This window comes from Heterodontus francisci, unplaced genomic scaffold (assembly GCF_036365525.1).
Source record: "Heterodontus francisci isolate sHetFra1 unplaced genomic scaffold, sHetFra1.hap1 HAP1_SCAFFOLD_121, whole genome shotgun sequence".
Lineage (NCBI taxonomy): Eukaryota > Metazoa > Chordata > Chondrichthyes > Heterodontiformes > Heterodontidae > Heterodontus > Heterodontus francisci.
The window spans coordinates 197784-225035 of record NW_027140425.1 but is presented as its reverse complement, the minus strand read 5'-3'; the positions used below and the strand labels follow the sequence as shown (position 1 = coordinate 225035).

Here is a 27252-nt window from a genome sequence, read left to right as displayed (position 1 = left end):
AGGAAATTTCTCAAATATCTTCCAAAAGTCCACGTAAATAATATACATTGATATTCCCCTGTCCACTACTTTAGTCACCGCATACTCAGTCAATATTCTTGACCTCGTCCTCACCAATCTGCCTGTTGCAGATGCATCTGACCATGACAGTATTGGTAGGAGTGACCACTGCACAGTCCTTGTGGAGCAGAAGTCCCGCCTTCACATTGAAGATACCCTCCCTTGTGTTGTGTGGATCTACCACCATGCTAAGTGGGATAGACTGCGAACAGATCTAGCAACTCAAAACTGGGCATCCATGAGGCACTGTGGGCCATCAGCAGCAGCAGAATTGTACTCAACCACAATCTGTAACCTCATGGTCCAGCATATCCCTCACTCTACCAATACCATCAAGCCAGGAGATCAGCTCTGAGTCAATGAAGAGTGCAGGAGGGATTGCAGTAGCAGCACCAGGCATACCTCAAAATGAGGTGTCAACCTGGTAAAGCTACAAAACAGGACTCCTTGCATGTCAAACTGTGTAAGCAGCAAGAGATAGACAGCTGAGCGATCCCATAACCAGTGGATCAGATCTAAGCTCTGCAGTCCTACCACATCCAGTCGTGAATAGTGGATGATCTATCTCGGCCTCCTCCTGAAGTGTGCAGCATGACAGATGCCAGTCTTCAGCCAATTCGAATCACTCCATATATCATCAAGAAATGACTGAAGTCACTGGATACTGCAAAGGATATGGGCCCTGACAATATTCCGGCAATAGTACTGAAGACCTGTGCTCCAGAACTTGCTGCGCCCCTAGCCAAGCTGTTCCAGTACAGCTACAACACTGGCACCAACCCGACAATGTGGAAAATTGTCCAGATATGTCCTGTACATAAAAAGCAGGACAAATCCAACATGGTCAATTACTGCCGCATCAGTGCACTCTCAATTATCAGTAAAGTGATGGAAGGTGTCATCGAGGTATCAAGCACCTGCTAAGTAATGCTCAGTTTGGTTTCCGCCAGGGCCACTCACCTCTGACCTCATTACGGCCTTGGTTCAAACATGGACAAAAGAGAAGTCAAGAGGGGAGTTGAGAATGACTGCTCTTGACATCAAGGCAGCATTTGACTGAGTATGGCATCAAGGAGCACTAGCAAAAGTGGAGTCAATGGGAATCGGGGGGAAATATCTCCGCTGGTTGGAATTGTACCTAATGCAAAGGAAGATGGAGGTGGTTGTTGGAGGTCAATCATCTCAGCTCCAGGATATCACTGCAACATCTTCAGTTGCTTCATCAATGACCATCCTTCAATCAGAGGTCAGATGTAGGGATGTTCACTGATGATTGCACAATGTTCAGCACCATTCGCGACTCCTCAGATACTGAAGCAGTCAGTGTAGAAATGCAGCAAGACCCAGACAATATCCAGGTTTGGGCTGATAAGTGACAAGTAACATTCGCACCACACAAGTGCCAGGCAATGATGATCTCAAAGAAGAGAAATTCTAACCATTCCCATTTGACATTCGATGGCATTACCATAGCTGAGTTCCCCACTCCCCCCCACCATGAACATTCTAGGTGTTACTATTGACCAGAAACTGAACGGAAATAGCCACATAAATACTGTGGCTACAAGAGCAGGTTAGAGGCTAGGAATCCTGCAGCGAGTAACTCACCTCCTGACTCCCCAAAGCTTGTCCACAATTAACAAGGCACAAGTCAGGAGTGTGATGGATGGGTGTAGTTGCAACAACACTTAAGAAGCTCGACACCATCCAGGACAAAGCAGCCCGTTTCATTGGTACCCCATATACAAACATTCACTCCCTCCACCACCAACACACAGTGGTAGCAGTGTGTGCCATCTAAAAGATGCATTGCAGTAATGCACCAAGGCTCCTTAGACAGCACCTTCCAAACCTACAACCTCTACCACCTTGAAGGAGAAGGGCAGCAGATGCATGGGAGCACCACCACCTGCAAGTTCCCCTCCAAGCCACACACCAACCTGACTTGGAACTACATTGCTGTTCCTTCACTATTGCTGGGTCAAAATCCTGGAACTCCCTTCCTAACAGCACTGTGGGTGTACCTACCCCACATAGACTGCAGCGGTTCAAGAAGGTAGCTCACCACCACCTTCTCAAGGGCAATTAGGGATGGGAAATACATGCTGTCCTGGCCAGCGTCGCCCACATCCCATGAATAGAGAAAAAATCCTTCAAAAAATCCAATCAGGTTCGCAAGATATGACCTGCCCTTTCTAAATCCACGCTGTACTCTCTGATCAGTTAAAAAAATTGAAGGAGTTTAAGTTCCCTATCTTTAATTATAGTCTCTCACAATTTCCCGACAACAGATGTTACACTAACTGGTCTATAATTCCCAGGTTTCCCTCTCTCACCTCTCAAACAGCGATGTTTTGTTGACTTGTCTCTCTCTGATATTTCCCTCAGGTGAACTGCTTTTGATCCACACTCACCTTTATCTGGTAAAGGCCAAAACTCTCTGAAACTATTCTCAAATTTGAAGTTGGTAAGAAGTCCTGAGATGTACTTGTTAAGATAATGCATCATTTAATTCAACATCACACAATAACAATTCTCATCAGTACTGTTACATCATCCAGGAGGCAGTGATACAGAGGTGAAGTTTAATAAAACATTTCCAAGTGGAAGTCATTATACAAATCCAGGTGAGTACAGGTAACAAGTCCGTTCATCGACCCCTCAGTTTCCTCAGGATGTTTCACAGGGTCATTGCACCTTTTCACAATCTCATGGTTTACAGTCTCAGGTGATTCCGTTTGAAAATTCAGTCCACAGTAAGTACACAATGTTTAATTTCCATGGTAACACCAGTACCTGCTCCCATGTTGGTGTCAGAAACACGTTAAGTTCAGGATCCTTAAACACTACAAATGCTCACGGTCACCCAGACAGAACAGTGGGATTCCCGACTGGCACTTTCCCCATTTCTCCTCTCGCAGTGCTGACCCATCCTGGGTGCACCAGTTTCAGGAACCTCCCCAATAGGATACTCCCTCTGGGTGACCCCATACACTGGGTATTGGTATCTATTGGACGGTGGGATCTATCCAAGCTGAACAGAGCCTGTCTCCATCCTGAACACACACAGGTTCACTTCCCAGCAGGGTCACTGGGTCCTGATACTGAGTGTGAACGCTGGATAATGTAATCACCATAGAACCATTGAAAAGTTACGGCACAGAAGGAGGCCATTCAGCCCATTGCTTCAGCGCCGGCTGAAAAAACTAGCTGCTCAATCTAATCCCACCTTCCAGCATGTAGTCCATAGCCTTGCAGGTTAAAGAACTTCAGGTGCAGGTCCAGGTACCTATTAAGAGAGTTGAGCCTTTCTGCCTCCACCACCATTCCTGGCACTGAATTCCAGACACCCACTACTCTCTCAGTGAAAACGTTTTTCCTCATGTCCCCGCTAATCCTTTTACCAATGACTTTAAATCTGTGCCCCCTGGTAATTGACCTCTCCACTAGGGGAAACAGGACCTTCCTGTCTACTCTATCTAGGCCCCTCATAATTTTGTACACCTCAATTAACTCACCACTCAGCCTCCTCTGTTTTAAGGAAAACAACCCTAGCCGATCCAATCTTTCTTCATAGCTGCAATTTTCAAGCCCTGGCAACATTCTTGTGGTGACCAGAACTATACGCAATATTCCAGCTGTGGCCTAATCAGCATTTTATACAGTTCCAGCATTACATTCCTGCTTTTGTATTCTCTACCTCGGCCTATAAAGGAAAGCATTCCACATGCCTTCTTCACCACTTTATCTACCATCCTGCCACCTTTGGGGACCTGTGGACATGCACTCCAAGGTCTCTTACTTCTGCTACCCCTCTCAATGTCCTCCCAATTATTGTGTATTCCTTTGCTTTGTTTGCCCTCCCCAAATGCATTACCTCACATTTCCCCAGGTTGAATTCCATTTGTCATTTTTCTGCCCACTCAAACAAACCATTGATATCATTCTGGAGTCTAGTTATCTGCTTCACTATCAACTACACGGTCAATTTTTGTGTCATCTGCAAATTTCCCAAACATGCCTCCCACATTTAAGTCCAAATCATTAATAAACAGAATAATACAGCACAGGAACAGGCCATTCGGCCCTCCAAGTCTGCACCGATCTTGATGCCTGTCTAAACTAAAACCTTCTGCACTTCTGGGGACTGTATCCCTCTATTCCCATCCTATTCATGTATTTGTCAAGCAGCAAGGGGTCTAACACTGAGCCCTATGGAACGCCACTGGAAACAGCTTTCCATTCACAAAAACATCTGTCAACCGCTACCCTTTTTTTCCTGTCCCTGAGCCAATTTTGGATCCAACTCACCACATTCCCCTGTATCCTATGGATTTTCATTTTTCTGACCACTCTACCATGTGGGACCTTGTCAAATGCCTTACTAAAATGTATGTACAACCTCAACCAGGGATATTGAGTGTAATTACCAGTGTCCCAATGCAGCCCAGACTGAGCCCCACGCCGGACCCTTCCTGTCTGTACATTTCCCCAGTGCCCCATTGGGGAACATTCAGTCCCAGATATCCTGCAGAAGCAGCGCTGTGGGGCCGGGCGGCTGAGTCACGTGACCCTGTTGCTGGGCCTCTGATGTCACAATGGGAGATGACACTCGCTCAGCTCGAGCTAGAAACAGTGAAACAGCCAATAGGATTTAAACCTGGAGCGCGGCCAATTAAAGGGGAAGGACAAAAAATTGGCCAAAAATGTTTATAGAGAGAGACCAGTGATGTTAACAAATTGAAATGTTCACAGAATCACATTCAGTCTGGGTCTTGTATCCTGCAGCAACTTCAGCTGATTCTTTCCGGTTGAACTGAATTGATTCTGCCTCAACCTGAAACAGATTAAAGATTCAACAGGAAATAAACAGATTGAACAATAGTGTAAATAACAGGGAGACTGGGATTAATATTTCAATAATAATTACAGCCAGATATTACTGATAAGACTTTATATTTTATTTATTAGATTAAACATTAACACAAACACTCACTCGATCAGCTCCAGACTCCTGCAAGTCAGTATGAGGTGGCGGAGAGCGGGCACAGATCGGTCTGTGACGGAATTTGATCTCAGATCCAGCTCCATCAGTGACTGGTTTGTACTGAGAGCATAGGCAAGATCCTCGGCACAAGAATCTGTGAGACCGATACGGTGTAGACTGGGGATCAGAGAAAGAAATAACAGGAATCAGTGTAAATCTCCAGGGTTCATTAATAACACTATCACTGATACTAATAATAATGTTCACTGTGGGATCTGCTTTTAGTTGAACACAGCCTACTTTCAGCAAAACAGATCTCACTGTAAAATACCACACACTGGAAGTATCAATCAGGCCATACATGCATTTGTTCAGTTTCCATAATTTTCCTTCTGCATCTGCGATCTCTTTGCGAAGTTTCAGAAACACACCTCTCTGAAAGGTATCGCCCTGCAGAAATGCAGCTTTCAGGTCAATTGATCTCCACTCCCATGAATATGTGACCAAAAGAGATAAAAAGATTTTCAAGATTACTTTTCCAGCTGTGGGAGAGCCCACTCCAACATCTGTATCATCCAGTCACTCTTCAAAACCCCTAGCAACCAGCCTGGCTTTAGCCTTATCAGTCCCATCTGAAAGGATCTTTTCAGTACAAATCCACCTATGTGACAAGGCTCCTTGCCCCTGATCTGGTATCACAGAGTAAACTCCAACTGTCTCCAACTATCTAATTCCCTTTGTTTTGCTTCTCTTAATAGTTTGTCCTCAAGTTTATTGGCAGTCACTAAAACTTGACAATCATGAGGACTTCTGCTTCTCGTTCTGTTCAGAGACTGTTCTGTGTCTTTAATTTCATTGTGTAATCTATTCAAGTTACAGCCTCTACTTGCACTTTTATATCTGTTGGGATGATTACTGTGAGATCTCCCTCTTACACTATCGAGGCTCTTCCTCCAGTACCTGATTTTTTTTCTGATGCAAGAATCACCTCCAGATCCACTATCAGAACGTGCACTGTGCTTTCATACCCTCCACTCTTTCATCCCATTCTACCAGTCCACAGACCTCACTTCTTGACCATCATCCTGTACATTAAACAATATTTAAATTTGCCAGTAGCTTTTCCTGCACAACCCACAATTGTCATATTCCTGCATTAACATGACCCCTCTGGAATATGTGTCACTCAAGTTTCTGAGCAATTGGTCTTTGGATGTGATAGCTCTGTCCTGTGTGTCATGATCACTCACAGTACCACTAACCAGCCCTTGATCTACTGTTTTACTGGGCCTCAGGACTCTCATCACAAAACACACGAACATTTGAGTTACAAGGTGCCTTGTTCACTCTATCGGCTGCTCAGAGTCCAAGATATAATTAATCCTGATTAATCGTGAGGAATGAACCTGAACAGTTTGATATGTTTGATAAGGACTGTTTTATCATCATGGCCTATTACTTTACCCAGGCCTTTCCATTCCCTATGACCCTCTCTTTTATAATAGACCAAATCTGCTGAATTAAATTCTATCTCAGATGGTCTTATATGATGCCTCAGAGCTCTCTGAATTTTCATCAAGATCTCAGAATTGATGAAAGACCATTTTCACGCATGTAAAATATTCAAATGTGCTGAACAAAATTGAACTAATTGTTGTACATTCTGGAGCAGGAGGACTATCACACAGTTCAGGAGGTAATTTGAGATTTTTCCTAGAGACCAATTGACAGGGACTAAACCCTCCAACCATCTGGAGTGAATTCTTTGTATGAACCATCAATGCTCGGCCGGTTGTCAACTTGCAGTCTGGTTGATCAGCTAAGATTTTATGCAGCATTTCATCAATCACCACATCATTCCTGTCACAGAGTCCATTACTGAAAAGACTTTCAGCTGCTGTATTCATGACCAGAATGTTCATGTTTTCAAACATGTCATTGAACTCATCATTGGCAAATTCCCTCCACGATCAATTAGAAACTTTGCTCGTGCCCCAAGTCTGATCCCTATCCATTTCTCCATGATTTTATCTATAATCACCCTTTTGTCCTTACTCTGTTTTATTGCAGAAACACTAAGTCTGGTGGTCAGGTCTATAAAATGTAGAATGAAAATATTTCTGTCTTTGATCCACGCAACAACCTCGTTAAAACCACGTACCAATGGAAGGTTTACAATAGGACGTGGCAGCATCCTCCAATACTTTTTACATATTTCACACTTGACTAATCTCTTCTTTTAGCCTTATACACTCTTCAACTGTACCTGTATCTTTTAGCAGGGTTTTTAACCTCTGACAAGCAGGGTGAGCAAATAGTCTATATTACTTCAAGTCAATATGCTTTCCTACTCTCTGATTCTTCTCAACTGATGCCATTAATACTTGTCTAACACTCTGATAAGAAACAACAGGTTTTGTTAAGGGGACACAATAATGTCCTGATTGGGTAAAGTGCAGATCCACTGACTTTCCAAAAGTAACTGCCTTATCACACTCCATGTCAGGTTTCATTTGTGCCTCTTTGATAGAAGGTTTACTCAACCACATAGATATCTCAATAGAGACATCAGTACTGATAACATGGTTTACTCCAGCTATTTTATATGGAATTATGACACTCTTTAGTGACTTCAATGCTCGTCATCACTAAACCTGAAACAAGTAGTACTTTTGTATTCTTTCACATTGCATCAATCCTCACTGCTTAGTGAATCTAGATAATATTTTAACCAATCTGTTCCACATACCGTTGAAGTGCAATTACTATGAAAACGACATAGTTAAACAAGTCTGTGAAGAACATATTCAGTTTTGGATTCAAACTCCTGTGACCTGTACAAATAGTTCAGATTCATCAAAGTCTTCATCTTCTGCCTCAGACTCCTCTGTCCCATGTGTCATTTCGAGGACTCTGCCTTTACGCTTTGTGCAGTTCATCACATAATGGTAGTTGGAGCCACACCTGATGCACCTATTAACTGTCCCTTTACCTTTGCTGGGATTCAGTCGCCTATTATTGCTGTTCCAATTTTGTGTTTGTTACAATAGCCAGATCTGCTAAAGGTGCTTTCATCCTCATTCTGACTGTCCATAAACATTCCATTGTACTTACACCTGTATCCAGTATCTGGTCCATTTCAAAATCTGGAAATTATTGTGTCTTCTATTCTTTGTGTTACTGCCGAATGTCCCATTTGCTCCACCAAAGCCCCAGGAATCTTTTCAAGAGAGCAAACATCTGATCAAACAGGGAATCTCTCTCTCTGAGAACTGAAGACCAGTTAGAACCAGGAGTATGCCCCTATGCTACACTTTGGCACAATCCAGCAATTTAACTGCTAGCACTGAACCAGGGATCTCTAACGTGAATTTTGTCAATCGTTTATACAATTTGTTAAAGTACATGATATATTCTTCCTTTGAATAAACATCTGTTTTCCAAAACGTATCAAACTCTGACCATGCCTCAAAGGTATTTAATAGATCACCTTACTTGTACATTTCATCCAAGAACTCTAATAGAAGATCCAAACCATCATCAGTTTTTAACTGACGGGGAGGCAGCTCACAAAGCATTTTACTTCTCATTTTACCTCTGGTCTGAAGCAACGCCAAGGCCATACCTTGTTTCCTTTCTCATTGGGACACAACCCATGTCCACATCTCCACTTCATTCTTTCACTGGACATTTTTTATACTTATTTGTTTTGTGGGATGTGGGCGTTACTGGAAAGACCAGTATTTGTTGCCCATCCCTAATTGTCCTTGGGAAGGTGGTGGTGAGCTGCCTTCTTGAACCTCTGCAGTCTCTCTGGTGTAGGCACATCCAAAATGCTGTTAGAGAGGGAATTCCAGGATGTCGATCTAGCAACAGTGAAGGAACGGTGATATATTCCCAAGTCAGGATGGTGTGTGGCTTGGAGGGGAACTTGCAGATGGTGGTGTTCCCACGGGTCTGCTGCCCTTGCCCTTCTAGGTGGAAGAGGTCGTGGGTTTGGAAGGTGCTGTTGAAGGAGGCATGGTGAGTTGCTGTAGTGCATCTTGTATCTGGTACACTCTGCTGCCACTGTCCTTCCCTGGTGGAGGGAGTAAATGTTTAAGGTGGCGAATGGGGTGTCGATCAAGTGGGCTGATTTATCCTGGATGGTGCTGGCTTCCTGAGTGTTGTTGGGGCCACACTAATCCAAGCAAGCAGAGAGTATTCCATCACACTCTTGACTTATGCCTTGTAGATGGTGGACAGGCTTTGGGGAGTCAGAAGGTGGACTACTCGCTGTCGAATTTCCAGCCTCTGACCTGCTCTTGTAGACACAGTATTTATACAGCTGCTCCAGTTCAGTTTCTTGTCAACAGTAACTCTCAGGATGTTGATAGTGGGTGACCAGCGATGTTAATGCCGTTGAATGTCAAGGGGAGATGGTTAGATTCTCTCTTGTTGGAGGTAGTCTTTGACTGGCACATGTTTGACATGAATGTTACTTGGCACTTATCAGCCCAAGCTTGGATGTTGTCCAGGTCTTGCCTCATGGGGATATGGACTGCTTCAGTATCTGAGGAGTTGAGAATGGTAGATGGAGTATAATGTAGGGATGGTAGATGGAGAATAATGTTCTTCACTTTGGTATTAAGAATAGATAATCAGAGTATTTTTAAAAGGTGTGAGACTTGTAAGTGTTGATGTTTAGAGAGACTTGGGTGTGCTTGAATACAGAAAGTTAGCACGCAGGTACCGCAAGCAATTAAGAAAGCAAATGTCATATTGGCCTTTATTGCAACGGGACAGAAGTCTTGCTAAAATTGGATAGGGTTTTGGTGAGACCACATCTGGAGTACTGTTTACAGTTTTGGTCTCCACATTTAAGAAAGGATATACTTGCATTGGAAGCGGTATGCAAAGGTTCACTAGATAGGTCCCTAGGATGAGGGGGTTGCCCTATGATGAGAGGCTGAGTAAATTGGGCCTATATTCTCTGGAGTTTCGAAGAATGAGAGGCGATCTCATGGAAACATACAAGATTCTGAAGGGACTGGATAGAAGAGACACAGAGATTGTTTCCACTAGTCGGGGAATCAAAAACACAGGGCACAGTCTCAGGATTAGGCGCCAATCCATTAGGACTAAGATGAGGAAAAGTTACTTTACTCAAAGGGTTGAGAGTCTTTAGAATTCTCTACCCCAGACGGTTGTGGATGCTTCATCGTTGAATACATTTAAGGCTGGGTTAGATAGTTTTTTGGTCTCTCAAGGAATCAAGGGATATGGCAAGTGGGCGAGAAAGTGAAGTTGAAGCCTAAGATCAACCATGATCGTACTGAATGGTGAAGAAGGCTCAATGGGCCGTATGGTCTACTCCTGCTCTAATTTCTAGTGTTCTTGTGGCACTGTACATTGTACAATCATTACCAATCATCCTCACTTCTGCCTTTATGATGAAGAGAGGGTCATTGATGAAGCAGATGAAAATGTTTGAGCCTAGGACACTAACCTAAGGAACTCCTGCAGTGATGTCCTGGGACTGTCATTATTGACCTACAACAACCACAACCATCTTCCTTTTTGCTAGGTGTGACTCCAATTTTATGAACATGCTTCCATGTTTGAATTATTTTTGTGGACTCGTGTTCAAAAGACTGCAGAAATACCTAAGGAGATGCTGGACTTTTGTTTTAAAGGGTCACTGGAAGGACACTTGGGACTTTGTTTAAAAAACACTTACTGGAATTCACATGTCATAAGATAAGTAAATAGCAGGAGCATTACTAACTATTGGAGTTGTTTACAGAGAAGTCACATGTCTAGATTTATGGTGGTCAGGAGTTGGTTTCATTTTGAACTGTTTGAATGGACAGTTGGGGTGTCAGCCTGCTAAGAGAGAGAGGTCACCAGTTCATCCTGTTCCACCTCTTTGAGAACTCTGAGAATCCAGTGTGAGAACTGGAGAAACTGATGCAGCATTTCTCCTGAGAAGTTTCTGCAAGACTTTCTCTTCACATCTCCTGAATGAACTGCTTCTGAAAAGATCCCAGTGACAACTGTATGTGACCAGTGACACCCGTCTACATGTATCCAGACAAACTGGAATATTCCATATCTTATCCTTTTTCTCCAAGAATTAACAAGTACTTGGCCAAAGTATATTTTTTGCTTTTTTTTGTGTAGTTGAACTGGTGCGTGATTGTGTGTTGGGTTATTTCGAAGGGAATATATTTATACTTTCATATTTCAACCTGTGTGTTAATAACCTTTGCATCTTTATTAAATGAGTCTTGTTTCATAATAAATTAATAATTTTGTTGATTGTTAAAGAAGCTTGGTTGGCAAATTTTTATTCAGAAACTAAAATAGATGAAGTATGTAATTAGCTGTATCGGTAACTGGGTAAAACACTTAAATATATGTTGTGACCTGTGGAGAAGTGGAACTAGAGAAAGACAGTGCGCTCCTCCATCCTCGGTCATAACACCAACCAGTGGAGGGTTTTCCCCCTGATTCCCACTAACTTCAATTTGACTCGGGCCCCTTGATGTCCCACTCGGTCAAATGCTGCCTCAATATCAAGGGCAATCACTTTCACCTCACCTGGTCATATGGTTCAGATTCCGAGAACATCGGAGGGTAATCAAAGCCCAACAATTTACACTTGCTTTCAGCCATTTCTGAACATTGCTGCTAGGATTGGAGTTTTATTGTCTTTTGTTTGTTCAGAATATCTCCTGACAATGCAGAGCATGCGCAGAGCAATCGCTGACCTCTTCACTGCGTCTGAACATTTGCCAGCTTGCCAGGACGGGTCCGTGCACGCGCACGTCAACGTCACCACGTAATGACGTCAGACATAATAATGTCCGAGTGTTTCTTCACCCCTCAATGGCTGCAATGGCCATCTCCATTCCTCCAACAGTATCCTGCTCCCTCCCGCGATCGGCGCCTCAGTCGACGCTTCTCGTCCCCGCTCTCTGCCTCTGTCATCTCCTGCGCCCGCCTGCTCACTGATCCCGACTTTTCACCGCTCCATCCCACCTCGCTCGCTCCCTCAACTTTCCCCAGCCTCTTCTGCTGTTCCATCCAGCCACTCACCTCCTGCCTCACCACTGGCGCCTCACTCGCTGCTGTCCCCCACCCCCAGCCCCCACCACTTCTCTGGGTGGCAAGGCGGGGAGCGAGCAACAGGAGGGAACAGCGAGCAGATGGGTGCGGGATAGACTTGTGGGTTGGAGTTCTGAGCAGTCAGGAGTGGCGGGAAGGTGGGTGTCGGAGGGATTGGGGAAGAGAAGCAGCGATTATGGGAGGGAGTGGTGTATTGTTGGGGGGGGGGTGGGTGAAGGCGGTGATCACAGCCATTGAAGGGTGAGGGAGTTTGGGTTCAATTGTTTTTTTCGTATTAAATTGAGCAGCACCATTTTTAATCACTGGTAGCTGCCTGAGATGTCACAGACAGTGACGTTTCTGTCTATGAGGCTGCATTTGCACATGTGCCCGTACTGCGCCTCCCAGTAGATGCATTGTCAGCAAATGCAGCCTTTTTTTCATAACCTTCGACCTTCACCTTGAGGCAACCATTCTCTGTTGCCATATTCTGCTCTGGAAAGAATAATACTTGAGTTAATCTTTACTCAATCTTACATTTATTTACAGAGTTAAGCACTTCAAGCATACACCTCCTCACTCAACCACACCATAGTTTCAATAAGTACCTCTTTATATGTGCTCAAGTGAAAGCCCAGTTAATACCCACTACCTGCACACAATTAAACACAATTAGCACTTACCCCAGTTTCTGTATTTTACAGTCTGGGTTCCTCAGAGCTGCAGACAGTAGTTTCACTCCTGAATCTCCCAGTTTATTACCACTCAGGTTCAGAAGCGTCAGTGATTGGTTTATACTAAGAGCAGAGGAGAGATCTTCAATCCAAGAAGCTGTGATTGCGTTATTATTAAGCCTGGGGTCAGAGGGAGGAATCACAGTAAGTTCCAGTGTTTATTAAGAACACCATTACTGATACTAATAATAATGTCCAGTGTTAGACTCCAGTTATTATAGACACAATCTCTCACAGTCTGGTACTTACTCCAGTGTCTCTATTTTATAGTCCATGTTCATGCCCACCAACTGCACACAATTAAACACAATTAATATACAATATGTACTTACCACAGTTCCTGTATTTTACAATCTGAGCTTCTTAAAGCTACAGACAGTAGTTTCACCCCTGAATCTCCCAGTTTATTCATACCCAGGTTCAGAACAGTCAGTAATCGGTTTATACTGGGAGCGGAAGCGAGATCCTCGGAACAAGAGTCAGTGAGACCGGCATTACGCAGCCTGGAAATTAAGGCGAGAGAAAAATAACAGGAATCAGAGTAAATCCCCAGTGTTTACTAATAACCCTATTACTGATATTAATTATAATGATGTACACTGTCAGACATCCAGTTACTACATGTACAATCTTATACAGTCTGGTTCTTACTCCAGTTCTTACATTCCATAGTCTGGGTTTCTCAAAGCCAGTGGCAGTAGCTGCACTCCTGAATTACCCAGATTATTATAACTCGGGTTCAGAACCGTCAGTGACTGGCTTGTACTGTCTCTTAATATGTGCTCAAGTGAAACCCCAGTTAATACCCACCATCTGCATACAATTAAACACAATTAATATACAATTAGCACTTACTCCAGTTTCTGTATTTTACAGTCTGGGTTCCTCAGAGCCTCAGACAGTAGTTTCACTCCTGAATCTCCCAGTTGATTATAATTCAGGTTCAGAACCGTCAGTGACCGGTTTTTATTGAGAGCAGAGGAGAGATCTTTGATACAAGAATCTGTGAAATTGTTTTCTTCCAACCTGGGATCAAAGATGGAGAAATAATAGGAATCAGAGTAAATCTGTTGTATTTACTGGTAACACCACTACTGATACTAATAATGTGCAGTGTCTAGCAATAATACTATTTCTGATAATAATAATATACAGTGTCAGAAACCCAGTTATTATAAACACAATCACACACAGTCTGGGACTTACCCCAGTTTCTGTATTTTACAGTCTGGGTTCCTCAAAGCCGCAGACAGTAGTTTCACTCCTGAATCTCCCAGATAAAGATAACCCAGTCTAAACACAGGGAGACAGAGAGTGAGAAACAAACTGAATCAAACCCGGACCTGATACAATTCACTTTCTGTTGAATGTTACAGGAAACACTGAAAAAGACTTGAGGAAATTAACAACCAGAGTTTCCTGTCACTGATAATGAATCTCACACTTTAGAACTCCTCATATATTCAGGAGCTGTCAATAAACATCAAAGAGGGAAGTAACAGGACAGAAGGTAGGTGATTGGTTGGTGAGTATTACAGTGTGTTTTTGTCTCTCTAAGTGACAGTATTTGAATAAAGTATTGCTTGGGGAAATAAATCTATTACTTTATTAAATTAATTAGATAAATCAATTAATTAATATATTTATTATGAATTGTTTTAAAAGTTTTAGTTACATTTATTCAGATTATCAATAAGCAAATTAATGATAAAAGACTAGAGATGACAGGGCAGGCTACATGTTGGGACTGTAGGATGTGGGAGTTTGTGAATAGTGAGACTGTCCCACATTCCCACACCAGCAGGAAATGTCTCTGTCTTCAGTCATTCCAGCTGAGAGTCAATGGGCTGGAATGTGAGTTGGAGACATTCCCAAACATAAGGGAGGGGGAGGAATTTCTTCACAGTTTTATCCAGAACACAGTCACAGCTCAGAGAAAATCACAGGTTCAAGAAGAGGGTGTAACCATTAGGGAGCAGCATGGTGAGGACTGAGGAGAGATTGAGAAGGAGGTTCCTCAAACACAGGTACTGTCCAAAAGGTACAATGTACTTGTTACCTGTGAGGACAAGAAGAAAGACTGTGGGGAGGACAGTCACAATGTAGACCAAGGCACTGTGGCTCAGAAGACTGTCCAAGGGGGAAAGAGCAGAATAGAATGTGGTAGTGATAAGGGTTTCTATAATTAGAGGGATGGATAGCGTCCTCTGCAGACATGAATGAGAATCCTGTCGGGTGTGTTGTCTACAAGGTGTCAGGGTAAGGGGTATCTTATGGTGACAGGAGAGCAATTTGGAAGGGGAGGGAATAATCCAGTTGTCGTGGTTGATGTTGGAACAAACGACATATGTAGGAACCGGGAGGAGATCCTGCTGAGGGAATATCAGGTGTTAGGAGCTAAATTAAAAAGCAGGACCTCAAGGGCAATAATCACTGGATTATTTCCCAATCCACATGCAAATTGGCAAAGAAACAGTCAGATCAGGAGAATTAAAGTGTGGCTAAAGAGCTGGTGTGGGAAAGAGGGGTTCCTTTAAAGGAAACACTGGCACTGGTACTGGAAGGAGTTATACTGAGTTTACAGACTCCACCTGAACCGGGATGGGACCTGTGTCCTGGTGGAAAGGGTAAATAGGGAGATGGTAAAGGCTTTAAACTAATTAGGTGAGGTAGGGTGGGCGGGTGTGGGGAAGGAAGATGGGGAGGGATGAAGCGAAAATGAAATCAGCCTGAATATAAACAATACAGGAAAGCGGAGCATTGGAAAGAAAAAAAAGTGAGGACTTCGAAGGAAAGGAGTGAAATAGAATTATGGAGCATGATTGTAAAAAGATGGTAAAAAATACAGTAAGAGGAACTGCTATTACAAATGAGTTAAACTTTTCATAGTGTCCATAATAAAAACGTGGAACTGGAGGCAATGCTATGTTGTGAGGAACCATTGTAGGGATTACTGAAACATAGCTACCAAAAAATCAGGACTGAGAATTAAACATTGCAGGGTATAAACTACTTAGGAAAGATAGAGAGGAGCCTGGGGAGGAGGAGTAGCTGCACCTATTACTGAAAGCATAATGGCAGTAGCAAAAAGTGACATGGCCATCAGCAAGACAGAAATAGAATTCACATGGATAAAGATAAAAGATAATAAAAGATCACTTAACAGTGTCATAATCCTACTGATTTTTTGGGGGAAATCTACAGTGTGTTTTTAAGTCAACAAAGGATCAGTACTGCCTTAAGAACAAGCAAGCCTCAGTAGTTATCAAGAAGGTGCATTCTGGTTTCCGTTAGATACAACCCTACAGAGAGGGAACCAACCAATGTCAGCTAGTGCATCCTGATTGCCTTGGACGCAGCCACTCTGAGACTGTGGTTAAATATACAATATTGTGATTAATTTATTGAAACTAGCTGAAAAACTGGCTTTTGACAGAAACAGAAACAGACTTTTCTAACCTTTGCCAGTTCTGATGAAAGGTCACTGATCTGAAATGTTAACTCTGCTTCTCTCTCCACAGATGCTGTCAGACCTGCTGAGCATTTCCAGCACTTTTTGGTTTTATTACAGACACAGACTGGCTGCCAGCATGTACAGAAAGAAATAGGAGAGCTCTTCCTCTGTCAGCTTAAACCTTATTTATTATACTCTCAAAATTTTAAAGAAGCTTCAAGCCAGATTAATTTCTTTAAAAAAAATAACCAATTACTTTAACTACTGAACTGTAATTACTATGTTCATGTTCATCGCTGGAAAAGGAGAGCATCACTTCAACTGCTGAACGAGAATACTGACTGTCCTACTGTTGAAGAACCTTTTCTTTCCCATCGGACGGCTGGGAAGACTTCAAGCATCCTTGGTCTATTCCACATTGGAAGATTCCACTTTGGAAAGAGCATAAATCTGCAAGAACTTTGTTACTTTTTAAAAAAATGTTTATATTTTGGTAGTGTTAAAAATTTAGTTTTCTCTAATAAACAGTTAATCTGTTGATCTAAAGACACATGGTTTGGTTCGCCTCTTTCGGGGGTGTGGTTTTCTTTAATTTGGATAGTTTGAAGTGATCTGTTAGGCGATTTGTGGAGGGACGGGATTGAATTGACAGTGCGTTTCTCCCACCGCAATCAGAATCAAATATTTTGATTGAGGGTACTGTCTTGAGTGGTCGGTTGTAACAACAGGGATAGTCTAAGGACCACCTAATAGTGGAAGGAAGCTGAGGAAGAAGAATACAAAGAAATTAGGGAAATGAATAAAAAACCTGGAATAATAATCATGGGGGAATTTCAACTAACATGCGATTAACTGACCAGAAGAGATATGTAAATGGAATAAGGGAATGGAGTTCCTACAATGTGTACAAGACTCCTTTCTAAACCAATATGCAAGAAGCTCAACAAGGGAGGATTCCTTACTGGATCTAGTAATGGGCAATGAGCCCGAGCAGATAAAAGTAGTAAAGGTAGGGGAACATCTCGACGATAGTGAACATTAATATTAAATGCTTTAAGATAATAATTGCGAAGGACGTAAGTATGATGAAGACCAGGGAATAGAGGAGAAAAGTGGATTTTGAGGGGTTGAGAATAGAGCTGAGGAAAATAAAACTGACAACAATATTGTCAAACAGTGATGTCGAACAGCAATGGGAAACATTTAAAACCATGTTTGACATAGTCCAGGAAAAATATATTCTGCTAAAGAGACAAGAACAAGCGAAACACTAATGAGTTACCATGGATGAATAAAGACATCAGATAAAGAAAAATGTGGTCTTGGAAAAAGACAGACACTAAGTACATGAGCAGTAGGGGAGAGCATGACAAAGAGATTAGAAATAAAGAGAAATAGGAGGGCAAAAAGGAACAATTAAAGTATCAAGGAACAAATAGTAAAATATTTTACAAGGACATAAATAAAAAAAGGAAAATCGTGATGGAAATAGGGTCAATTATTGATGGACAGGATCATATCACAGGTAACGATAGAGAAATGGCAGAAATATTAAATTACATTGTTTCAATAGTTACCAGGAAAACAGGATAGGTGGACAGATTAAACATCAGATAACAGCATTGAAAATTAAAAAAATAGAAGTTTTAAATAGGAACACTGGAGCAGGAGTAGGCCATTCAGCCTATCAAGCCTGTCCCGCCATTCAATATAATCATGGCTTTTTCCCACACTAATAAACTAATCAAACTCAGAGGATAAAAACCCCTGGTCCAAATGGATTACATCCACACATTTTAAAAGAATCTAGAGAAGAGATAGCAGAGACATTACTACACATTTTTAATCATTCTTTGGAGAAAGGTGTAGTGTCAGAAGACTGACCGATAGCTAACATTATACCTATATTTAAGAAAGGAGATAGAACATGTACAGGGAACTATAGACCAGTTGGCTTAACATCAGTGGTAAAAAATAATGGAATCCCTATTAAAGGTGGGAATAGAGAACATCTAGAAACCAAAGATATAATAAGAGTCACTGACCCGAAACGTTAACTCTGCTTCTCTTTCCACAGATGCTGCCAGACCTGCTGAGTGGTTCCAGCATTTCTTGTTTTTATTTCAGATTTCCAGCATCCGCAGTATTTTGCTTTTATTATATAATAATGAATAGTCAGCATGAATTTAAAGAGAAAGTCTTGCTTAACCAACCTTGTTGAATTTTTTGAAGAGGTGACAGAGAAAGTAGACAATGCTAATGTAGGAGATGCAATTTATCTAGATTTTCAAAAAGTCTTCGATGAGGTATCACATAGCAGACTGATGAATAAGGTCAGAGATTGCAGGATCAGGGAACAAGCAGAATGGACAGCTAGCTGGCTTCAAAACAGAAAACAGAGAGTCGGGATAAAGAGTAGTTACTCAGAATGGCAGAAGGTGAAAAGTGATGTTCCACAAGGATCAGTGCTGGGATCACTGTTTTACAATTTATATTAATGATTTAGACTTTGGAATCAAAAACACAATTTCTAAATCTTCAGATGGCACCAAACTTGGGGTTGGGGGGATAGTTAATCTGAGGAGGATAGCAACAAAGTACATGAAGATATTCACAAACTTGCAGAATGGACATGTAATTGACAAATTAATATCAACATAGATAAATGTGAGGTATTACAATTTGGAAAGAAAAGTAAAGAGGTTACAAATTACTTACAAAATAAGAATCTAAATGGGACAGAGGAGGTAAGGGATCTGGGAGTACAAATACACAAATCACTAAAAGTAATTACACAGGTTAACAGTAAACCAAGCACTAAGGTTTATTCCTAGGGGGTAGAATTGAAAAGTATAGAAGTTATGCTAAACTTGTGTCAAACCCTGGTTGGACCACACCTGGAATACTGCAGACAATTCTGTTCACCATATTATAAAAAAGATATGGAGGCACTGGAGAGGGTGAAAAATATTTACAAGGATGATACCAGAAATGTCGGGAATACCGATCAGGAGGGAATGAACAGGCTGGTCTCTTTTCTCTAAAAAAAAGAGCAGGCTGAGGGGTGACCGAATAGAGGTGTTTAAAATTATGAAAGGTTTCGATAGAGGAGACACAGAGAGAATGTTTCCACTTGTGGGGAAAAGCAAAACTAGAGGCCATCAATGTAAGATAGTCACCCACAAATCAAACAGTGAATTCAGATTGGTCAGTCCTGTATGATGTGTTACCTCCCTGTTGCTCGGGTAAAGGACATCACAGAGAACATTCTGCAGGGAGAAGGGGGTGAGCCGGAAGTTGTGATACACATCAGTACCAACGACATAGACAGGGCAATTATGGAGGTCCTACAGTCTGATTTTCAGGAGCTAGGGAAGAAGTTAAAAAGTAGGACCTCAAAGGTAGGAATTTCTGGTATAGTCCCCATGCTACACACCAGCCAGAGTAGAAATCAGAAGGTAGGGAGCATCAATGTGTGGCTTGAGACATGATGCAAGAAGAAGGGTTTCAGATTATTGGGGTACTGGTACCAGTTCTGGGACAGTAGGCACCTATTCAAAAGGGATGGGTTGCACCTCAACAGGATTGGAACCAATGTCCACGTGGGGAAGTTCACTAATGTGCTTGGGGAGGGTTTAAACTAAATTGGCTAGGGGATGGGAACCAGCAGATAGAAGTAGAAAAGAGGAATAAGGTGCCTAAAGTAATGAGAGTATTGGATAGTACTGGAGAAGGAAGTAGTACCATACTAAATAGCAGCTGACTAAGGACTGCAGGGAATACAGGTTCAGAATGCATGTGTAGAAATGTAAAACAAAAACAAGAAATGCTGGATTCACTCAGCAGGTCTGGCAGCATCTGTGGAAAGAGAAGCAGAGTTAACGTTTCGGGTCAGTGACCCTTCTTCGGAACCCGTGTAGAAATGTAAAGTGTGGTGAATTAGGCTGATGAGCTACAAGCACTAACACCTATGTGGGAATATAATGTAGTGGAAATAACAGAAATGTGGCTTAAAATGGTGAGGACGGGGCACTTAATATTCATGGATACCAAGTGTTCAGAAAAGATAGTGAAGGAGAAAAGGGAGGTGTGTGGCAGTACTGATTAGGGAAGACATTGTAGTGTTGGAAAGAGAGGATGATCTTCAGGGAGCAAGGATAGAATACGTTTGGTTAGAATTGAGAAGCAAAAAGGATGTGATCACACGACTGGGGGTAATCTACAGGCCTCTAAATAGTGACAGAGAGAAATAAAGGAGCAAATCTGTAGGGAAATCACAGAGATGTGCAAGAACTATAGAGTGGTGATATTGGGGTTTTAATTAACCAAATATTGAGATAATGTTAGAGTAAAGGGAAAGGAGGAGTTAGGAATTTCTGAAATGTTTTCAGGTGAACTTCCTTGACCAGTATGCTCTCGGTCCAACTAGGAACGAGGCATTGGTGGATCTGGTGCTGAGGAATGAGGTGGACCAAGTATCTGGGCAGAGGGGGGGACACTTGGGGAAGAGTGATCATTGTAAGACAAGCTCTAGATTAGATTGGAGAAAAGCAAGGAACAATCGAAAGCCGGACTTATAAATTGGAAGACGGCTAACGTCGATGGGATGAGAGGGATCCAGCCAGGGCAAAATGGAATTGAAATTTGTCAGGAAAAACCTTTATGGAACAATAGAGTCAGAGTCATTATGACACAGGAGGCCATTCGACGCATTGAGACCATGCCGGCTCACTGTAGAGCAATCCAGTCGGTCCCATTCCCCCTCTCTATCCCCACAGCCTTTCAATTTTATTTTCCTCATGTGCTGATCCAATTTCCTTCTGAAATCATTGATCATCTCCACTTCCACCACCCATGCAGGCAGCGAGTTCCAAGTCATTACCACTCACTGCATGAAAAATATCTTCCCCACATCCCCCCTGTAACTCTTGCCCAATATCTTAAATCTGTGTCCCCTAGTCCTTGTACCATCAGCTAATGGGAACAGCTTATCTTTGTCTACCTTATCGAAACCTGTCGTAATTTTGTACACTTCTATCAAATCTTCCCTCAATTTCCTTTGCTCACCCTAGCTTCTCCAACCTAACCTTGTAGCGAAAATCTCTCATCCCTGGAACCATTCTGGTAAATCTCCTCTGAATCCTCTCAAGGACTCTCACATCCTTTCTAAAGTGTCGTGACCAGGACTTGATGCAATACTTGGGCCTAAACAGAGCTTTAGGAAGATTCATCATAACTTCCCTGATTTTTCACTCAGCACCCTGTGAAGCTCAAGATCCCATAAACTTTGCTAACCTCTCTCTCAATACATCCTGCCACCTTCAAAGGTCTACACACATGAACCAACCCCCCAGGTCCCTCTGTCCCTCCACACTCTCTGGAACTGTGACATGAAGTGTATACTGCCTCTGCCTATCGTTTCTGCCAAAATACATCATCCCACACTTCTCTGTGTTAAATTCCATCTGTCACTTCTATATTGCTAGCCTATCTATGCAGTCAATTGGTGTCATCCTTATGGTCTGCTACATCTCCAAGTTTGGTATCATCAGCAAATTTTGAAATATTACTCAGTTCGAATATACAAGTCATTTATCGATGCCAAGATTAAAAGGATGTACCTAGCACTGACCCTTGGATAACATCAATGTCTACCATCCAGTAGTCTGATAAACAACCATTTACCACCACGCGCTGTTTTCCATCCTTCAGCTAATTTTTTCTCCAAGCTAACAATGATTCTCCTATTCCAGGAGACTTGATTTTGTTAACCAGCCATTTATGTGGCACTTTGTCAAAAGCTTTTTCTAAAATCCATACAGAAAATGTCCAAATTCCCCTCATCAACTTTCTCTCCTACATCATCAAAAAAATTCAACTAGATTAGTCAAGCCTTTTACAAATCTGTGCTGACTCTCCTTAACTAACTCAAACCTCTCCAAGTGCCTGTTAAATTTTTCCTTGCTTGTGGTTTCTAAAATCTTATCCAACACTGACGTTAAACTGACTGGCCTGCAGCCCAATGAGAGGGTGCGCAATTCCAGATTTAGTCTTAGGAAATCAAGCTGGGCAAGTGGATGAAGCAGCAGAGATAGTGACCATAAAACAGTTAGTTTTAGCATTATTATGAAAAAGGACAAAGATAAAACAGAAGTAAAAATTCTAAAATAGGGGATGGCAAATTTTACAAAACTGGGAGGTGATCTGGCGAAAGAGGGCTGGATACTTGAAGGAAAATCAGTAGCCAACCAGTGGGAGTCATTCAAAAGCGATATTCTACAGGCACAGTATAGACATGTCCCAACAAAGAAAAAGGCCAGATCTAGAGCCCCCAGGTTATTTAGAAGCTTACAGGGTAACAAAGCAGAAAAAGAAAGCTTATAGCAGTCACAAAAGACTTAATACATTAGAAAGCCTAGAAGAGTATAGAAAGTTCAGGCTGAAATAAAAAAGGAAATGAGGAAAGCAAAGAGAGGCCATAAAAAATATTGACAGGTAAAATTAAGGAAAGCCCAAAGATGTTTTATCAGTACATTAAAAGCAAGAGGATAACTATGGAAAGGGTAGGGCCTATCAGAGATGTACAAGGGAACTTATGCGTGGAAGCAGAAGATGTGGGCAGGGTCCTTAATGAGTACTTTGTCTCTGTCTTCAGAAAGGAGAGGGATGAAGCAGACATCGTAGTTAAAAAGGAAAGTGAAATATTAGATCTGATAAGCATAATGAGAGAGGAAGTACCAGAGGGTCTGATATCTAAAATTGAATAAATCACCAGGGAGCCAGATGGATTGTATCCCAGGTTTTTAAGGAAGCCAGGGAGAAAATAGCACATGCTCTGAGGATCATCTTCAAATCCTCACTAGATACAGGCGAGATACCAGAGGATTGGACGTCTGTGAACGTTGTACCATTGTTTAAGAAGTGTGAGAGGAATAGACCAAATAATTGTAGGCCGGTCAGTCTGACCTCAGTGGTGGGTAAATTATTAGAATCAATTCTGAGAGATGGGATAAACTGTCACTTACAAAGGCACAGATTAGTCAGGGATAGTCAGCATGGATTTAAGGGAAAGTCATGTCTTACTAACTTGAGTTTTTTGAGGAAGTAACAAGGAGGGTTGAGGAGCGTAGGGCAGTAGATGTAGTTTGTATGGATTTTAGTAAGGCATTTGACAAGGTCCCACATGGCAGACTGGTCAGAAAAATAAAAGCCCATGGGATACAGAGGAATGTGGCAAGTCGGATCCAAAATTGGCTCAATGACAGGAAACAAAGGGTAATGTTCGATGGATGTTTTTGCGAATGGAAGGCAGTTTTCAGTGGTGTTCCACAGGGCTTAGTGTTGGGTCCCTTGCTGTTTGTGAAATATATTCATGATTTGGATTTAAATGTGGGAGGCATGATTGGGAAATTTTCAGATGGCACAAAAATTGGCCGTGTAGTTGATAGTGAAGAGCATAGTTGTACACTCCAAAATGATATCAATGGTTTGGTTGAGTTGTGGAAAATAGGCAAATGGAATTCAATGCAGAGAGCTGTGCATTTGGGGAGGGCAAACAAAGTGAGGGAAAGCACAATAAACAGGAGGGTATTGAAAGGGGTAGAAGAAGCCAGAAATGTTGGAATGCATGTCCACAGGTCCCTGAAGGTGGCAGGACAGGGACAGGTAGATTGAGTAGTGAAGAAGGCATAAGGAATCCTTTCCTTTATTGGTCGAGGTATAGAATACAAAAGTAGCGATGTAATTCTGGAACTGCATAAAACACTGGTTCGGCAACAGCTGGAGTATTGTGTACAGTTCTGGTCACCACATTACAGAAAGGACATAATTACTCTGGAGAGAGTATAGAGGAGATTTACGAGAATGTTGCCAGGGCTTGAAAGTTACAGGTATGCGGAAGGATTGGATCGGCCAGGGTTGTTTTCCTTAGAACAGAGGAGGCTGAGGGGTGACTTAATTGAGGTGTATAAAATTATGAGAGGCCTAGATAGACAGGAAGGGCCCGTTTCCCCTAGCGGAGAAGTCAATTACCAGGGGACACAGATTTAAAGTGATTGGTAGAAGGATTAGAGGGGACATGAAGTAAAACATTTTCACCCAGAGGGTGGTGAGTGTCTGGAATTCACTGCCTGGATCGGTGGTGGAGGCAGAAACCCTCAACTCATTTAAAAGGTACCTGGACATTCACCTGAAGTATTTTAACCAGCAAGACTACAGACCAGGTGCTGAAAGGTGGGATTAGAATTGGCGGCTGTTTTTTTCAGCCAGCGCAGACACGATGGGCTGAATGGCCTCTTTCTGTGCTGTAACTTTTTAATGGTTCTATAGTTAGCAGGAATGCTGTTACACCCTTTCTTGAACAAGGGTGTCACATTTGCCACTTTCCTATCCTCTGGCACCTTCCCTGTATCTCAGGAAGATTGGAAGATTATGGCAAGACCTTTCAAATCTCCACCCCCACTTCCTTCACAAACCTAGGATGCAGGGCATCCAGATCAGGTGACTTATGCACTCTAATCATAGCCAGCCTTTCCAATACATCCTGCCTATCAATGTTCACCCCATCCATCACCCTTACCATATCCGCTTCTACCAATATTTTGTCAAATTCCTTTTCCTTAATAAACACTGATACAAAATACACATTTCATGTTCTCACCTTGCTCTGCACCTCTAAGCATATTTCACCCTCTTTGTCCCTTATAGGCTCCACCCTGCATCTTACTACCCGTTTAATATTTGCATGCGGTAGAAGATCTTTAGGTTCCCTTTTATATTAATTGCCATTCTATTCTCACATTCTCTCTTTGCCAGTTTTATTTTGCTCTTCACTTCCCCTCTCATCTTATTGTATTTGGCCTGGTTCTTGCTTGAAGAATTCACCTGACCTGCATCATACACCCTCTTTTTTTTTGATTCATCATATTCTCTATCTCCCTCATTAGCCAAGGAGCCCTGGCTTTGGCACCCCTACCTTTCCAGCTTGTTGGGATGTACTTCACCCGCACCTGAAATATCTTCTCCTTAAAGATCACCTATTGCTCTGTTACAGTTTTTCCTATTAGCCTTTGGATCCATTTTGTCCTGGCTAAATGCCCTCTCTTCCCATTGAAGTCAGCCTTCTGCCAACTTGGAAGTTTTACTTTAAATTGTTCCTTGTTATTCTCCATCTCTAATCTAAAGCTTATGATATGATCGTCCCTCTTACCTTAAGTGTTCCCCCTCAGCATGTAGTGACGGAGGAACCTCAGCCCCTGACCTTGTCCAACATGCACGAGGTCCTTGCTACCTGTGTGGATGAAGAGAAGGACTGCAAGCTGGACTGACCATGGAACCATGGTGAAAGATGCCATTCCAGTGGGGAGAGTGAAGAGGAATGTGGTAGTGATAGGAGACAGTATAGTCAGGGGGATAGAGACTGTTCCCTGCAACCATGACCAGAAACTCCGATGGCTCTGTTGCCTGCCCAGTGCCTGGTTAAGGACATCTCCTCACGGCCAGACAGGAACCTGGAGTGGGAGGGGGAGGATCCAGTTGTCGTGGTTCATGTGGGAAGCAATGACATAGGTAGAACAAGAAATTATGTTCTGCTTAGAGAATTTGAGGAGCTAGGATCCAAACGAAAATGCAGATCAAAGGGAATCATTTTCGGGTTGTTATCTAAGCCACCTGCAAACTGGCACAGGGTCAAACAGATTAGAGAACTAAACGTGTGGCTCCCAGAGGGGTGTGGGAAGAAGGCGTTTTGATTCTTGGGGTACTGGCATCAGTACTCAGGGAAATGGGAGCTATTCTGTTGGGATGGGCTTCATTTCAGCCAGGCTGGGACCACTGTCCTGGCCAATCGCACATCTCGGGCTCTGGACAGGGCTTTAAACGAACAGGTGGGGTAGGGTTTGCAGAAAGGGAAATTTAGAAATGCAAAGAGAGGCGTCAGGACATCAGAAGGATTGTGATGTGGGTAAATGCCAAGAGAATGGGACAGGGAGGGACAGAGAGTTTAACAAAAATTGTACATCAGCAAATAAGGTCATTGCAGGGAATAGAGGGAACAAATTAAATTACAGTTCCTTTATCGGAATGCACAAAGCATCTGTAATAAGATAGATGAACTAGTGGCACGAATAGAGGTAAATGATCTAGATCTAATAGCCATTATCGATACATAGTTACAAGGAGATCAAGGTCGGGAAATGAATATTCCCGGGTACGCAATATTTCAGAGAGACCAATAGAATGACAAAGGAGACGGGGTAGCCCTGATAGTAAAGGATAGCATAAGGACATTAATAAGAAGGGATGTGGCCTCAGAAAATCATGAAGTAGAATCAGTTTGAGTGGAAATTAGGAATAGCAGGAGTCAAAAAACACTGCTCAGAATAGTTTACAGCCCCCCCAACCACCCCCACCCCCCCCAACCTCCCCAAACAGATTGTAAGAGCTTTTGTAAGTACATAAAAAGGAAGAGAGCAGCTAAAGTAGACGTTACTCCCTTAGAGGCAGAGACAGGATAAATCATCATGGGGAATGAGGAAATGGCAGAAGCATTGAACAAATATTTTGTGCCTTTCTTCACTGTAGAAGACACAAGCTCCGTACCAGAAATCAGCAGTAACATCAGAGTAAATCAGAGTGAGGAAATTAAGGATATTAATATCAGCCGAGAAAAAATATTGGAGAAACTTGATAGACTAAAATCTGACAAGTCCCCGGGACCAGATGGCTTACATCCTTGGGTTCTAAAAGAGATAGCTGCAGAGATAGTGGGTGCGGTGGCTCTGATTTTCCAGAATTCCTTAGATTCAGGAATGGTCCCATCAGATTGGAATTTAGCAAATGTTACACAGCTTTCCAAGAAAGGAAGTAGAGAGAAAACGGAACTACAGGCCAGTTAGCCAAACATCAGTCATTGGGAAGCTGCTGGAAAC

The 27252-nt window shown here is 42.4% G+C and overlaps 1 protein-coding gene across 1 annotated transcript in view; it reads right to left on the bottom strand.

The window, feature by feature from the left end:
- Positions 1-4809: 4809 nt before the first annotated feature.
- LOC137359683 (NACHT, LRR and PYD domains-containing protein 3-like) overlaps positions 4810-27252 on the bottom strand; it is a 75859-nt gene continuing 53416 nt past the window's right edge. Inside the window, 8 exon segments of the mRNA XM_068025463.1 lie at positions 4810-4897; positions 5057-5224; positions 12820-12990; positions 13203-13373; positions 13522-13652; positions 13702-13730; positions 13733-13896; positions 14077-14163. Of these exon segments, the coding sequence (XP_067881564.1) occupies positions 4810-4897; positions 5057-5224; positions 12820-12990; positions 13203-13373; positions 13522-13652; positions 13702-13730; positions 13733-13896; positions 14077-14163 (1009 nt within the window).